The sequence below is a fragment of the Oreochromis niloticus genome, linkage group LG7, assembly GCF_001858045.2.
Source record: "Oreochromis niloticus isolate F11D_XX linkage group LG7, O_niloticus_UMD_NMBU, whole genome shotgun sequence".
Lineage (NCBI taxonomy): Eukaryota > Metazoa > Chordata > Actinopteri > Cichliformes > Cichlidae > Oreochromis > Oreochromis niloticus.
Window position 1 is genome coordinate 30,794,963 of NC_031972.2, and position 12,214 is coordinate 30,807,176.

A 12,214-nucleotide genomic window follows, 5' to 3' on the forward strand; every position below is an offset into this window, starting at 1 on the left:
TGTTCCGCACTGTGGAAAATCTCAGAGGACGTTGTCGGAAGCCAAAAGTGACACCTGTGCTGGCCAGGAGAATAGTGAGAGAGGTGAAAAAGAATCCAAGGATCACCACCAAGGCCATTCTGGTGAATCTGGGCTCTGCTGGTGGCAATGTCTCAAGCCAGACAGTCCAACGGACACTGTTGGGTTCCACGGATGCAGACCAAGGAAAACGCCACATCTCCAGGCACTTCTAAGGCATGCAAAAGCTCATTTGGCCTTTGCAAATGCTCATCTGGACAAAGAAGAAGGTTTCTGGTCTTCAGTGTTATGGTCAGATGAAACAAAAATTGAATTATTTGGTCACAATGATGTTGGCATCATTGTGATCATTTGGCATAAAAATGGAGAAGCCTTCAACCCAAAGAACACCATCCCCACTGTCAAACATGGTGGTGGGAACCTAATGCTTTGGGGGTGTTTTTTAGCCAATGGACCATGGAACCTAATCACAGTAAACAGCACCATGAAAAAAGAGCAATACATGAAGATTCTCAACAACAACATCAGGCAGTCTGCAGAAAAACTTGGCCTTGGGAACCAGTGGACATTTTAGCACGACAATAACCCAAAACATACAGCAAACGTGGTGAAGAAATGGTTAGCAGACAACACCAGTAACGTTTTGCAGTGGCCTAGCCAGAGTCCTGACTTGAATCCAATTGAGAATCTGTGGAGGGAGCTAAAGATCAGGGTGATGGCAAGAAGACCCTCCAACCTGAAAGATTTGGAGCTCGTTGCTAAAGATGAATGGGCAAAAATGCCTGTGGAGACATGCAGAAAGCTGGTCTGCAATTATAGGAAGCGTTTGATTGCTGTAATAGCCAATAAAGGCTTTTTTCTATTGATTATTGAGAAGGGTATGAATAATTCTGGACATGATACTTTTTGCTAAAATATAAATAAAACCTGAGAAATATTTTTTTCCACAATGATGCCTCTTGTACATCGTCTTATTATCTTTGGGGAGACACCTGTGTCATTTCTGCTCAAAAAAGAACTTGCATATTGAACAAAAGTAACTTTAAGTCAATATTTGGCAGGGGTATGAATAATTATGGGCTTAACTGTATATATATCCACATGACCCACAAAACATTATGACCCCTGTCTAATATATTTGGTCCTAACAAAATGGCTTCAACTAAACAAAAAACATGAACTCTGCAAGACCTCTAGGTGGTATCTAGCACAGGACCACCCAACATCCTGCCACTGGATTATTGTTTACCCCTCCTCTGACCACTATCGACAGCACTGCTGAGCAATCCATAAACCCAGTGTGCAATCTTTACAAGATGTAATTCTAATTTATATATTTAAGATTTATCAAAAAACATGTAAATTCATCAAAGAGTACCTTCTCGCCAGGTTCACCAATTTCACCTCTTGGACCTCTGGGGCCAGTAAGACCCTGGAGACATTAGCAAAAAACACATCCATCGTTTAAATGATTTTTTCTATATGCATGAACATCAATTAATTTCAATTAATTTCACATAATTGTTTTCCCCTTTGAGCAGAAGGTGCTTAAAAAAACCTCATTAAATGTGGATTAAAAGTATAAGAATTGATAATTTGAGCTTCTTCTGTTAACACTTAAAAACACTGACCTGTGAAAACATTTCTAAAAAAGAAGCCATCACTGCGACCGACACGAAAACATAATAAACTTCGATTAGACAAACTGCTTGAATCTGAACTACAGTGACAGCAAATATTAACTAAAGCTAAAAGGTGACAGTAAGACTGCACAGAGTCTAAACATGTTCCTGCCAATACATAAACAGAATTTCACAACAGTAAATCAAATGTTTAAACAACACATATATTGTGTTCCATCAAAAAATGGCTGTGCTGTTTTATTACTCACCTCATCACCTTTTTCCCCTTTAGGTCCTCGCTCTCCCCTGTATCCCCACGGGCCCTGAAGGTTTCAACAGAAAACACTCAACATACACTAGTTTACTATCTGTGTCACACTCACCCATACTCTGCGTGTTGTTTAACAGTTAACATAAACAGAATATGCCCACCTGTGATCCGGGAACACCAGGTGACCCCGGCTGACCATCTTCCCCATTGTCCCCATCTCGCCCTGCAGTCCCGGATCGTCCTGGAGGGCCACGAGGACCTCGATCCCCCTGTCAGACAGCATAAATCAGACACTTAATGCTCATACAGCAGCTTGCTGGTGGACAGTTTTGATATTTTACTTCTGATATGGTTGTCTTGTTACTTCAAGACAACTATCAAACCTGACAATGTAAAAGTTACAAATACGTAATCAAATAAACTGGAACTGCAGTGAGTAAAATCCACGGAGCGCAGAGATTCACACTGGGAAAGATATTATAAATTATCAGTGTGGACTGTGAAGACACTGGCTCTCTCCCCAACTTAGTGCAGCCATTCATCACAAAGACAAGGTATCGCCTATATGGCAACACACTGTCTAGAAGATTGTGCTGTGCAATAACTCAGGTGGGAAACGTGCCGATTCACAGTGAATGGCTAAACCACCTGTGCTGGCACTGAATAACACTGCATCTGAGATGATGAATTATTTTACCAGGTAGGTTTTGTAATGTTTTAAATGACAACTGGGTTTTACGAGAGTTGAATTAATTATTGTTTTATACTGTAACCTGCTATTATGTGTTTCCACCAGAGCCAATTTAGCTGTTATGAGCAAGACGGTCTTAGTTCACTGAAAGTTTCTGTGCTACTTATAAATGCACTATATAAACTTTGCATGCAGAAGGTCAAAGAGCTGTTAAGTAATCTTAATTAACTGATTTATTCCACAAAAGATCATAAAATACTGTAAAATGACAACAACTACATTTCCCAGAGCCCAGGCTGATGTTTACAACTGCTGTCTGTGTGCTGTTCGCTGTCTGCTCAATGGTCCAAAACCTCAAATATATTCAGTTTACAACAAAAAGCCACAAATTTACAAATGACCTAAGCCGGTATCGTCAAAAAGAAACAAATACGTTCAATCCAGCCCACCAGATGGGTTTGCGAACGGAGGCCTTTCTTTTGGAGTTTCCACTCAAGTATAAACCAGGAAACTGTATTACTGTATATGCTGGTTATGAATCATCTTAAGAAAAATTAATAATTTAATCTTATCCAGGGATCTCAGTTCTCTGTGTTTTTTTCTCCCTCTTACTCAAAAAAATTATTAACCCATTAACGTACAACAATCACATGGGGTGGTTAAGCTAAGGAGTTGTGCCGAGTCTATATGTCAGCTGAAATACAGCAAAAGGCACCTTTGACAGGTTGCCAGTTCATCACAGAGCTAACACAGAGGAGCACACAACCACACTCTCTCACATCTGCATCTATGGCTAATTTGGAATTGCCAATTAACTTAACATGCATGTTTTGATTGTGGGTGGAAACCTGAGTAACAGCAGGACACCCACACAGCCACAGGGAGAACATGCAAACTCTGCACAGCAAACTTTGGCTGTGAGGCAATGCTAACCACTGCAATAGTGTGCCACACTAGTCAAGTCAGCGTAATAATGGATAAACATCCTGAATCTCAGCCTACAGATTCAACATGGTCATACTTACAAAAACATACAATGTGTGAATGGCTCCATAGACAAAACCTATGTTTTTATTCAGCTTTACAAGGTTAGACTGATGGACATGCTACTCTCTCATGAAGAGTGGGGTATTTTATATTACTGGTTTATGTAAGACACTTACTTGTAGGCTTGTGACTATTTTAATTTTGTGTTACAGTTAATTTTTGTTACACATTCACTGGATTGAAAAAAAGCTCTTTGGGGCATTTTTGCCTTTATTTGATAGTACAACATTCAGGAGGGGAGAGAGAGTGGGAGAAGGCATGCATGAGGCCACATGCTCAACCAGTGAGCTATACTGGGATCCCTGAACCAGATAACTTTAAATCCCATGTCCATCTTTTGACTTGAAAACTTGACTTCATGAGCAATACCGACATCATGTTTAGTTTAGTACAGCTTTCCTTTTGTTTAGGTTTAAAACACTGGGAGGCGATTTTAGCTTGAGTCACCTCATAGCCAGTGATTTTAGAGACACGGTCTTTTATATAAGTTCGACCTTTATTAGGTACACCTTACTAATGCCAGGTTTTACCCTCTTATGCTTTCAGACCTGCCTTATTTCTGAGAAATCAGTTTGATTTTCCAGCTGCTGGAAACATTCCTGAGGGATTCTGGTCCATATTGGCATGATAGCATCACACAGTTGCACAATGGTGCGCTGCTGGATTGAGGCTTGTGACTGTGGAGGCCATTAAGTGCAGTGAACTCACTGTCATGTTCAACAAAGAAATCACTTTGAGATGATTTGAGCTTTGTGACATGGAGCATTGTCCTGCTAGAAGCAGTCATCAGAAGATGGGTACTGTGGCCATCAAGACATGGACATAATCAGAACTAGTAATCAGGCAGGCTGTGGTTTACAAAAAATGTTCATTTGGAACAAATGGACCCAAAGTGTGTCAAGAAAGAATCCCCCACATCATTACACCACCAGCGTCTTAAACAGTACTAATATAGTACTGTTTAGGTACTATATTAATAGTACCTGAACTAATACAGTAATAATACTATTTGAAAAGGATTATTATGCAAAACAGGGACTTTTAATCCATTTACATTTCATCAGTTACTCTGTGTTCTTTTGCTCTAATAGGATTTTACAAAGAGCCTTTATTTGTGATTTTTTTTACGTCAACAACACATTTGAATTTTCCGTGATTGATGCTGACACACCCCAGCATTGCTTACAGTGCTGATGTATGATTATTTTTGCACAAACAGCAAGGTGCTTTGTCAGCGTAGACTACACAGTGACTCAGACACAAACAAACACAAACAGCAGATCAATATCCTCTGCCACACAGGTCCAAACATTACAGGCAGCAAAGGTGACTGAGTGTTTCCAACAATCCCAAACCACAGTGTTTCTCATTACCCAGCTGAGACCTCACACAATACATGGCCCTGGCTTTCAATTTCCATACAGTCAGAGCCCACTTCCAGGACTCATGTTTATGTATTTTGAGACGGTTTTCGAGATGGATGTAAGATTTACCTCTACCTTAAAAAGCCAGTCACCCAAACAAATCAAGTCAGAGGTTTTCAGATTTAATAAAACCAGGCAATAAGCGACAAATAACGAGGTCCCACTGAGATAATGTGAAACGTATGAAATAACACAATAGAAAACTTGATTAACTATGGTTCAGTGTAATCAAATTTACTCACAGAAAGTATGCAATGTCTTAATTTTGCAGTAAAAAAAAAAAAAAGTTTGTTCTCTAAATATGAGAATGGTTACATCATAGGGAGTTTCATGCACACAGGGTTTCCAAACACCCACTCCCTTTAACCGCATTCACTCTGCTGAACCAGCTATGTGACGCTTAATTCAAATTAGCACTTAATCGTCCACAGTGGACTTGCTCAATCCCCAACATTGGCTGGTTCGCTTTGATGAACCACCCAATGTTTCCAGCGACACCAAATGTGTCAGCGTTTACTAAAAATGGGTGTGTAATTTTTGTGACACAAATTAGAGATATTCATCACATTCAAGACTAAAACCAAATAATAAGATTAAACATGTAAAGAGGATGTTTCAGGACAGGCTTCATGTATTAATATGTGTCAGCTCATTGCATTTAGTATTAAATTTACTGCTGGAATTCTGGATCCATCCATCCATCTATCTCAAGTTATTTTCTACACGTTGACTTTGGCAAGCTAAATCAAATTTGTGGGCTTGCAACACATTTCTTTATTGACACCAAACTTGCTGAAATTTCTGGAGCAGGAAATATTGGTTTGTTTGCTTACCATCTCTCCTGGCATCCCTGGTCTTCCTCGCTCCCCGGGTTCACCAGGTGGCCCCTGTGAAAGAAAATCACTAAATCACATGGGGACATGTTCGTAACATGCACTAATATACTGCTAAAAAGAACTCATCTCTAACCTGTCTGCCAGGCCTGCCCATTTCTCCAGGTGGTCCTGCGGGGCCTTCTCTACTCTGCAAGCTCACAGAGAAGAAACCCGCCTCAGATTCACAGAAACAAACGAAACACAGAATGGCTTTTAGAAGAGAACAGCATACTTACAGGCCAACCTGCAGCAAGCAACTGGTAGAAACTGGTTTGCTGCAAGAAAAATGGAAACACAGATTAAGTAACAAATAGTGACCACAACAGGTTGTCCACATATAGTTCAAAGCACACACGGCAACAAATCGCCTTCACAAACCACTAACAGACTTTTATTTCTGTCATCTTTTTCCAATAACTGACTTGAAGCTCTCCATCATGCTGGCATATTATATGCGTGTGTGTATAAGTACGTGCCTTATACAACACACAGCTGTGTCCAATGGAAACAGATTAAACAGATGAGGACAGATCATCAACTTGCATGCACGATAACCGAAGGGTTAAAGGTTTCACAGATAGTCTGGGAATCTAGGTTTAAGTAACATCGAAGATCATTTCAAGTCCTATGTGTCCTTTAGGTGACTCACAATAAATTATATGAGGGCAAAGGAGAGAGGAACATATAATAACAACTTCTTTGAGGCGTTCTGTACTTGGTACCTTGATGTTTAATGGAAGGCCAGGAAAGCAGTTGGTAAACCAACAACAGGTTTCCTCCTGGGGGTCTTTCTGTGTGCAGTTTGCACTTTCCTCCAGTAGGTACTCTGGTTTCCAACCATGGTCTGAATGCATGCACGTCAGAGTAATCTATGATTCTGAACTTGCTATAAGTGTGAATCTAAGAGTCTGTAGATGTCCGTGTTAGCCCTGTGGTGTCCTGGTAATCTGCTCAGGATGTACCCTGCCACTGGCCCTGCAATATGAGTGGAGCAGGCTAAGCTTAAGTATTATATAGCAGAACATTGTACCTGGAATGCAGCCCATTCCTCAGCAGTGTTCCTCCACAGGTAGAGGGTTGGTAAACCTGGCGGTCCAGGAGGTCCCCTCTCCCCCTTGTTTCCTTGTCTCCCTTCAGGGCCTGTCTTTCCCTGTTTTTGCAAAATAAATCAATTTATGTGGTAAATAATATATCAGTTCTTGTTTTATTTGATAGAATACTGGACTTTGGCATAAATAACCGTAATAAGAGTTAGTGGAAGGTATTAAAAGATGTTTTGGATTGAAACTGAGGTTTAAACATTAGATACCATCTGAGATATTAAATCAGAAGCAGCTTTAATTTAACATGTCATCATAACTTACTAGGTTACAAACAAGCTTCTGTTACCTTATCACCTTTAAACCCAGGGAGGCCAGGCTCACCAGGACAACCCTGTGGAAACATTAACTCTCAATAAACGAAAAAGACAAAATGCAATGAGGATAAATCAGCTGTCACGATACAAAACAGTATTTACCACCAACTTTAACAAGCCACAGATACGTGACAGTTTATCCCTGACATTTAAGACTTTTCTACTACTTTGTAGAAGCAAAAAAGGTGACCTGATAATACTCGATCCTTGTAAAACCTCACAGCTAGTGGCACATTGAGGAGCAAAAGGTATTCATTTTACAAGAGCTCCCTCCCTAAACCTACAACAATAAAACATTTTAAGATAGGCGTATCAGGTTATACTGTTCAGTAACGCTGTTGTAAATTGATAGGAAGTGTGTGTGGCTTCTTTGGTGCTTCCTGTAGGATCTGGAAAAATTCAAAAATTTGGTAAATCTTGATGAATCTTTCAGGATTACTCTGTCTATGTTATGGATTCTGACCAAGTCTGAACACTAATTTACAGAAAGTTTCTTTAAGTCTGTCCTGAATCTTACTATAATGCTTGCAGTGTATCTCTGTTACCTAACGCCTCCTTGACACGTTAATTAATCCGGATGAAACTCACTATATAAACTGGCTAGGGTGCCAGGATTATCAACATCCACATAGATTTTGGGCATTAGTTTTACAACACTCAAATCCTAACAAATCCACAAATGTGAGTCCAGTATTTTTGACAACATAAAGCTTGCAATGCAAATTGATGGAGGGAAGACGGTGTAATCAATTTTGAAAAGTTTGCATATAATAATAATAATAAGTTAACTCATCTTTAGATTGACATTAGTGAGAGCTACCGTCTATGGTTATCGGGCAATTGATGTGAGCCAAGAAAAATTATCATCAGAAGTTTACATATGTGTTGATTAGACAGCCTTTTGAGTCATTTTGATACATCATCTAAATACCTTTATCAATTAATTTTTGCAGCCAGGTACTTTCCTGAAACATGCTTTTTTCTACTTTGAGATAGGATTCAAGATGATCAAGAAGAGCCTGTTGTGCCGCGTATGTGGACAGAAAAGCCAACAGGACATTTTCCCTCATGTTCGGCTGGGTCTAATCACATTAATCGTGCTGAGTGATCCTGTGGATTTTATGGCAGCGTGACTCCAGACGTAACCAGATGTGATGTCTGCTTTTGGTTCTGTCTGCACTGCAGTCACAGTTAAGACCCACTTCTTAGACCAGGTAAGTGTTCCAACTAGACAGTATGAACTGACTTTACTCCTCCCTACCAATCAGATAACTTGGAAGCCAAAGGGTAATCCTGTCATATTGTGTAATGCTATGACAAACGGCTGAGACTCCCTAAGCGCGAGCGCTCCCATCACAGCAACAAAGACATGTGGATCAGCGCATGTTTGAAGAGTGTAACCAGCCCTAATCAGATTCATATGGCAGCTGATGGAGAACAGCGCTTGTAAGCTGTAAAAGCAAACAGTCGTTACACTCTTTTCATTCACAAAGATTTTTTTTTTTTTATCTCATCCAACAATGGACTGATATTATACATCCAATTTACTTTTAAACAAACAGGAAGGCCTTTGCTTTGATAAACAAAGTGAATAACTTGAAACTCTGCAAAAAAATTCTCACTGAGATATGGACATGAGGGAGAGCAAACTACAACAGATCTAACAATGAGAGCAATGAGAAGACCAAAAGACCACTTACTTCCAGCCCGGGCGGACCCATACGGCCAGGTGGGCCTCTCTGAAGCCGGTACATTTTGCCATCTGAGCCCAAAACCAGGTTTCCATCTCTAGACACAATGGCTACAGTTGCAGGGCGGCCTTTTTCTGGTAGTCTGCCTTTGTGCTCATGTCTACGATCAAACTGTATGGAACTCTGCGTGGTGCGGGAGCTCCCCTTGACATCAGGTAAAGGTGAAATAGTTGTGGTCTCTTTGCTGGAATCTGTGGTGGATCTGGGATCTGAAGGAATCTTAGGAGGTGCAGGAAAACCTAGCGAGGGCTTCTTAGGAGAACCTCCAATGTCCAGGTCTATTACATCATCTGAAGGCTTTCCAGGAAACAGTGATGAAGTCCTCCCATTAGAATCTTTTTTCTTCTCTGTGGTAATGTTTTCCTCCATATTTTTAGATGATAGTTCAGGTTTCCCTTTCTGGCTTCCCTTCGGTCCATTTCTGGAAGGTTTTAACCGTGGGTTCACTTGTCTGCCATTTTGGAAGATCGTATCCAACAAGTCAGTGTCCTCATCCACCAAAAGGACATCCCCACGACCTACTGAACCTTTCCGATTGGGTCTAGAAGGGACCGTCCCATCGCCTCGTGAACTTTCTCGTCGCAGGAACGCATTCTGTTGAGAAAGAAAACAAGAATCGGGGCTCACATTCCATCTTTGAGACATCAAAGCAGCGGTTTTCTGGTTTGTAGCACTGTTTCATGTAAGCACTTGTATGAATCTTTCATTGTTTGGTTCTGCATTATTGTGGTGGACTTTGTGATGAGCTTTAAAAATACTAAGATAAAAATCAGCCTGGTGCAGTTTGTAATGTCCTTACTACCATTACCATCAGTCAATAGAAATGAGAACAATAACACACTGACAGTAGAGACTCTGTTGATGAGAGAAACCAATGTCATGACAAGTGGACAAAAGCAAAACACACCATATAATCATTGTCAAATCAAAAGCTCTTTCTGAAAGCTGTCTGAAAAAAAGCAACACTTTTTTAAATGAATAAAAATTTATTATGTAATAAAGAAATGTTGGTGTTGGGATGGTTTTAAATCCAAATGACAAAAACCCACATTTTCCCCCTACTACAGGCCTCTGCCCACAGAAAAAAACACGTTACTGACATCTGGCATTATTTCATTTTATCTGCCTTCAAGTCAGTTAGTTCCTCTTCTTTTCACGACAGTTACTTTTAACCCATCTGGCAAATAAAAATGCACACCACCACAACTGATAATGGCATTTATTTTCAAAATAGTTAAATACGCTGTCTCTAATTAACATTTCAGCAGTTCACACTGAGATCCCAATTGAACCCAAAACTATTGAGAACTTCTCTTTTCAGCACTTAACCTTTCCAAACTGCCACAGTCTCTCGTTGCCCTTTGACCGTCACTGTAGGTCAGCCATCACATTTCTTACAGCATGGTTGGGATACCATTGCTGTTGTAAATAATGACAATAAAGATCTCCTCTCCTAAACTATAAAAAGGAACATTTCTGCTGCTCAAATTCCACAGCATTACCTACTGTTACTTCTATCCCCCAGCTGATACTCAGGCTAAAGCACGTCTATCTCTAGTTGGATCTTCGTCTCAGGTTTAACATCAATCTTGACAAGACTGAGTAGTGCCTTTTTATTTACAGCAGCTGTCTTTGCAGACTGTACTGTAAGAAATTTTACTTCAGTACAGACTCTACACTGGAGCAACATAGGCTCCCTCTGTGTCAAACTCTGTTTTACACCTCCCCACAACAGTTTATACAGTTTAGAGCTTTAATCGACAGCTCTTTATTCTGTAATCGTTCGCACTGTAAATCAGCTTTGTCAGCTGTCAAAATGTGAACTTATATATATGCACGCACACACACAACAAAACACAGCAAAATGTTGGGCCCTAGGGAATGGAGAATAGTGAGAGAGGCCTTTCAGGGGAAAGGGACCACAGGGCTATAAATTTTGTTTGATGACCCTAATGGGCTGAAATGGAGAGCACAAAAGCGGAGCTAAGAGGCATATGGAAAGCAGAAGGACAGGAAGAGCAAAAGGAGGCGGGGGTTTACACGGTCTGAAAAAAGGGCCTTTCAGAGCACATAGGTTTATACAGGTGAGATACACTGTTCTGATTTTCCTCCTTGTTTTGTCTTTTGAATACACCAAAATTATAAAGAATATCTTAGTTAAGGGGTAAAAACTAAACAGAGACAAGAGGGTCATTACTTTTAAATTGCTAATCAACTGTTTGGCCAAATGAGGTTTGTAAACCACTTTCTTATAAACACATTGCACAAGGGTCTAACACAAGATACAATTCAATATTCTCTCAGAATAGACGTCAGGTCTATGTAACCGAATCGTTTGAAGGAACTGGTCATCTGGAGATATGCAGACGTCTTGATCCTGGTACACCTGTCACAAATCATGCTGAATAAATATCATTTTAACTGTTGAAGTCATATAGTAATTTTTTTAGTAACATAAGTGGCACATAAGTGAAACTAAGTTTTGTGTTTGGACCATTAACCTGTGCCTTTTTTTCAGCAGAAAAGGCACAGTGAGCAGAGAAGGCAACAGTTCATATTCCTTCCACCGATATCTGAGAACTAAATAAAATTTTCCATGGGATGTAAACAGAGCTAAAGAAAAATGAGAGAATCAAATATTAGGGATACAAATGTACTGGAAAGATTGCAGGAATATATATGAATATATACATAGGATCTGTTTTTTTGTTGGTTATAGTCGTTTATCAAGGCAAAAATCAATTCAGCATGCTCAGTGACATGCCCAAACTGCCAGAAACATGTCAAATAAGTTGAACATGGCTTTTATTCACCTGAAACAACATGCCAGCAATTAGCCTTGTGCAATGGGGCCAGTCAGCCAGGCCAGCAAAGGCCCGAGATAGGCAAGAGCCAAAGCCAGTGCCCCGAATGGAAACAAAAGCCCCTTCTCTCTTTTTCTCTTATCCCAGGCCACATTCAGTCAAACAGGCCCAGTTGATAACCTGACACTGGATCTCCTCTGGTCAACATCGTCTCCTCCGCTTATCTCCCTTTCAGTCAGAGAGACTTTCTTATGAGCCACCGCAGGTCATACTTAGTAGGAATACCATTATGCA

General features: G+C 40.2%; 1 protein-coding gene across 2 annotated transcripts in view; it reads right to left on the reverse strand.

Moving 5' to 3' along the window:
- LOC109194272 (collagen alpha-1(I) chain) overlaps positions 1-12,214 on the reverse strand; it is a 99,879-nt gene that overhangs the window by 33,235 nt on the left and 54,430 nt on the right. Inside the window, exons 7-15 of one of the 2 annotated variants that reach the window (XM_019354425.2) lie at positions 9,066-9,710; positions 7,338-7,382; positions 6,979-7,098; positions 6,185-6,223; positions 6,043-6,096; positions 5,907-5,960; positions 2,073-2,180; positions 1,910-1,963; positions 1,397-1,450 (exon numbers count right to left, since the gene is read on the reverse strand). In XM_019354425.2, the coding sequence (XP_019209970.1) occupies positions 1,397-1,450; positions 1,910-1,963; positions 2,073-2,180; positions 5,907-5,960; positions 6,043-6,096; positions 6,185-6,223; positions 6,979-7,098; positions 7,338-7,382; positions 9,066-9,710 (1,173 nt within the window). Of the gene's footprint in view, positions 1-1,396; positions 1,451-1,909; positions 1,964-2,072; positions 2,181-5,906; positions 5,961-6,042; positions 6,104-6,184; positions 6,224-6,978; positions 7,099-7,337; positions 7,383-9,065; positions 9,711-12,214 lie in introns of those variants that run through there. The other variant, XM_019354426.2, reaches the window with a different exon arrangement.